A 5,000-nucleotide genomic window follows, 5' to 3' on the forward strand; every position below is an offset into this window, starting at 1 on the left:
GTTGTATTTACGTGTAAGACCCAAAATAATTAGCATATAACTAACAGCGGTTGTTGAAGGATTATACTTCCAAGACTGTTGATTAGATTGTTTCCATACACATCTCGGGCTTACTATTTAATATTAGAAGTCATGTCCTTTGCTTCCACCAACATTTGTAGGGTCACCAGGGTCTGAAAACCACTTCAGTTGTATATTGTTTTGAAATTGGGGTTCTAGAGAGCTGACAGGCTTTTCCTAACGAATATTAGTAATTAACACTTCAATATTTTTATGAGGTAGTTGCAAATTTGTCACTGTTAACTTCAGAAATTGCGTGATTTTATCAATTTATTATTTATCTATTTATTTATTTATTTATTTGTTTATTTATTTATTTATTTATTATTTATTGTGTCTACCAGGACTGGCATTTCAGATGTTGATATCCGTGGAGAAGTGAACAAATCGTTTGTGAACAAGTTTTTTAAACTAATGGCTCCAGATTAAGGATCGAGGCAGCCTTAGTTAAGTTGGTGTCCATTTGAAGCGCATTTCTTATAATTTATTGAATGTCCTACACAGTGAAAAAGTTCCAGTGGGTGTTTATGTTTAGATCTGGTTGGTTGATGAAATAAGCTGCCAAGCCCCACTTATTTTTGTCTCCACACTTTCACTTTACTTGTCTGCTGACCTTTGGTCATATGAAACTCCATTTGGATATACTAAAACAACGGAATCGTTAAAAAGGTCAATTAATTTGTGACTTCATATTGTCTTCATATGCCTCCTACCTGCGCTCGTGTACCAATTTTTTGCTCTTTCTATCAAATGCTGGTCTGACCGGGAAAGACAATGCTAAAAAGTAGTACACAAACCATCATAAATTCCGTCCTCTGTTCTATTTGGCAAACTCTCTTATTCCGAACGGCGAGATAATGTAAATAAGGAAAGAGGCTCCACACCATCTTCACCTCCGTGACAACTCGTCAGGAGCGAAATGTTTATCACTTATATCCTTTGACCTCTTCCATCCTGAGTGGCGATCTTCCTTTTCTTTTCTTCATCACAAAGATCTTATTTTATCCCTTGAGTTCACCAAAATTATTTATATCACCACCCGAGAAAGATAAATTCAGATTTCCTGTGTTTGAGATGTTTATAGAAAGTTTAACAAAATCATACAAATTGAACACACCTATGCTACAAAGGGCGTACACTACTTTTGTAGTTGCTTCTAGATAACACGTATTTCAGCAGTTTCCTACAAACAGAACAAATCTGTATTTGAATGGGTCTAGGTTTTTTCTAGGGTTATTATTTTAGGAATAATCTGACTCAGGTTGAATAGTATCCACAAAAAGCGTTATAGACTTTTTTATTCATTATACAGAGGTAGAAAATCACACGCCTCTGCCATGTTCAATAACCTGATACGCAAACACACACACACACACACACACACACACACACACACACACACACACACACACACACACACACACACACACACACACACACACACACACACACACGCACGCGCGCGCGCGCGCGCGCGCACACACACACACACACAGACGCATGCACACGCACACACACACACACACACACACACACACACACACACACACACACACACACACACATACACACACACACACACACGCACACACACACACACACACACACACATATTTTCTAAGGAATTGCATTACCGTTCATGAAATGTATAAAGAAATTCTGGCTTCAGTTGCCAAAGACTTATGTGTACTCAGTCATCCCTCTATATGTTTAAGCACAGAGTGGAATTTCTTTCCGGCGTGAGTAAATATATTTTGTACCCTCTCACTGTATTTCATGGATTAATTGCAGTGTATATTAGTTTTTACTGAATAGTATTCTGTCTTTTATTCTGTTATGAGGGTTGCAAAAAACTAAAACCTAAAATAGATTTTTGTATAACTATTACAAGCAGGATTACCGATTTATTTCTCTCCTCCGGTGGGAGAGAAATACATTTACAAATCCTTCCTACATATGATTCTCCCTCATTCACTCCTAGAGGGAGGTGGGGGGTGGGGGTGCCATGCAGATGGAGGGAATAGTCTAGTCAGGACGGGGCTATGTGGTCAAAAAGTATTACTCCGGTATTGAGGGGTTCACGAATTTGAATGAAATTGCATAAAGGATATCGGGACAAAATGGAAAGTGCCCATGGCACGGAAGTCCATGTGAAAACAAGTCTTCTGTAAGAATGTCAAGTACATTTGATGCTTTGCGTGTCGACTCCCTTTCTGAAGGACTGAGATAATTTTCTGAGTAAACTTTTTTTCCATTGCAGGCGTGTGAGTATCGGTGAGCCCCTTGGAACGGCCCTGCACAAGACCTCCTGTTGGAGCATCACGTCACCATGAGTGGATCTGGCAAGGGCCTGCTCGGGCTTTGGCTCTACCGAAACAACGAAGAAGAATGGACGCTCAAGGAGCTCCCCGTAGGTGGTGTGATGTACACTGGTGTTACTTATGTTGTGGCGGCGGCAACGGCGGGAGCGATGGAGCCAGCGGCAATGGTGGAGGGATGCTGGTTGTGATACTGGTCGTGGTTGTAGTAGTAGTGCTGTTAATGATAATAGTCATGGTGGTGATGAGAATGAAAAAGAAACAAAGAGGAAAAGTAAAAGATCCGTAGAGAATATTTTGCAACGCTTACTTGAGAATGCAACAAGAACGCAAGCGGAAGGGTCAGCGAGACAGTCGAAGACAAAATGGACGGATATATATTTTTTGTCTGGAGTTTTTCACTGTTGTTTGGTCGTGCCCCTTAGGTGGAGCTATTGGTACAAGAAATACGAATATATTGCCGGTATATCGGTATATGTGGTGTCTATATACCGGTAGTCTATATATAGTGTTAAAACCAACTGTGGAATCTTCACACACACACACACGTACACACACACACACACACGCACACACACACACACACGCACACACACACACACACACTTTCAACGAACGGACGGCTTGACGAACGCTCTGAAGAAAAGTGAAGATTGTGGATACCAACGCAAAGAGAAGTGCCTTTTTGTATTTGCAGGGGGGGGGGGGAATTGCTCGTGAGGTAGAGGGAAAGTAAGGAAAGAGGAGAGGGGGAGGGATTACTGGGGAAATGGAAGGTAATGAGGAGGTGGAGGAAATGGCCCTGATGGGCCGCCGGGTAGACAAAAGACCCCAAGACGAGTTGGATGATGACATGTCTAATAGGAATGTGAAGATTAGAGGTATAGATAGGAGCAATATAGCAGAAAGTGATGAGAATATTTTCAAGGGATTTAAAGAGAGTGGGGGGGACTCAAACCCCCCCCGACTGACAAGACTAGAGATGAAGGTTGATAAGGTGATCGAAGACTTGGAGAGTAGGTTAGGTCATATGAACACCATTTTAAAAAGGGTTGAAAGATTGGAAGAACTGGAAAAGGCGAATAAAAACTTAACTGATGAAATAGAAGAACTAAAAAGACAGTTAAGAGAGGTAAAGGGGGAGAATGAGGAATTGAAGAAGAATAGTAAAGAAAACAGAGAAACAATAGCTAAAGAAAGTAAAAATTGGAAGCAAACCCAAGAAGGAAATAAGATTTCATTCACTGACATAGTCAAACAGCAATTGAAAGAACATACTGAAGACTCAGTTATTAAAGTGATGAGACAAAAGGAGAATATAGTAAGGGATTTAGCAGACAAGAAGAAATGTATAATTATATTAGGAATGGAAGAGAAACACAACACAGATAGAACCACAAGAATCAAAGAGGAAAATGAAAAAGTAAGCCAATTACTAGAATCAGTTCAGGAAGATGAACCAGGAATTATGAAACAAATCGAAGAGAAATTTAGACTCGGAAAGTATAGCACAGACAAGACCAGACCAATTAAGATTAAATTCAAGTCACAAACAACGGCAGAGAATATCTTATCCAAAACAGGGAAACTAGCAACAAGTGAACAACACAAAAAGATATGGATAAAAAGAGAAATGAATAAAGAGGAAAGAGAGGAAGAAAAGCAGAAAAGACTGGAAGCTAAGACAAAAAACGAGAACAGAACGGAGTCAGAGAAAGAGAGATTCTATTGGAGAGTAGTGAACATGAAACTAAGGAAGTTCGACATACAAAAGAAAAACATAAGGGAAACAGAGAACACAATGGAAGTGGCAGAAAACTAAGAGTGTCTTACACAAATATAGATGGATTAATAACAGGATTGAATGAGCTGAATGATTATTTGAAAGAAAAAGAACCGGACATAATGGGAATTGTAGAAACAAAATTAAAAGGCCCACTACCACCCAACAGTGTAGGACATGATGCATACAATTATTGGATTAGAAACAGAGAGAAAAAGCAAGGGGGTGGAGTTATGTTCCTGACTAAGAAGGATATAAACGTGAAAGGTGTCATATATGGAAAGAATACAGTAGAGATGATTATGATAGAAGTGGAAGACAGAGATAAGAAGAGCAGAAAATTTGTGATCAATTATGTGCCTCCGAAAACAGCCTCATGGGAGGAGAGTGAATATAAAAGTATGTTAGAGGACACAAAGATAGCATTAACTAAAATAATGGAAGACGGAGGAAGAATAGTTATGATGGGCGACTTTAATTGCAAAGAAATCTGCTGGGAAGAAATGACAGCAAAGAGTGGTGATGACTCATGGAGAAATGCTCTACTTGAGATGATTACTGACCATTCAATGACACAATGGATACAAGAGAACACTAGGTATAGAAATGAAGAAGAACCATCGAGGCTAGACTTAATAATTACATCTGAACCTAGAATAGTGGACAAGATTGAATATAAAACACCAATAGGTAAAAGTGACCACATATTGATTGAACTGGAACTTAATGAAGAAAAATATATGAAAAGAAATGAACAATATAGAAAAGGAAGAATGATGTATGAAAAAACAAACTTTGATAAAATAAGAGAATTCTTTCAACAAGAAAACTGGGAAGAA

General features: G+C 39.0%; 1 protein-coding gene across 1 annotated transcript in view; it reads left to right on the top strand.

The window, feature by feature from the left end:
- The window catches only part of Trhn (tryptophan hydroxylase), a 60,631-nt gene that overhangs the window by 15,633 nt on the left and 39,998 nt on the right, over positions 1 to 5,000 (top strand). Inside the window, exon 2 of the mRNA XM_076208628.1 lies at positions 2,321 to 2,470. Coding sequence (XP_076064743.1) covers positions 2,390 to 2,470 — 81 coding nt within the window. The 5' untranslated portion in view covers positions 2,321 to 2,389. The remainder of the gene's footprint in view (positions 1 to 2,320; positions 2,471 to 5,000) is intronic.

The sequence above is a fragment of the Oratosquilla oratoria genome, chromosome 25 (genome assembly GCF_046742065.1).
Source record: "Oratosquilla oratoria isolate Oo_2021 chromosome 25, ASM4674206v1, whole genome shotgun sequence".
NCBI lineage: Eukaryota > Metazoa > Arthropoda > Malacostraca > Stomatopoda > Squillidae > Oratosquilla > Oratosquilla oratoria.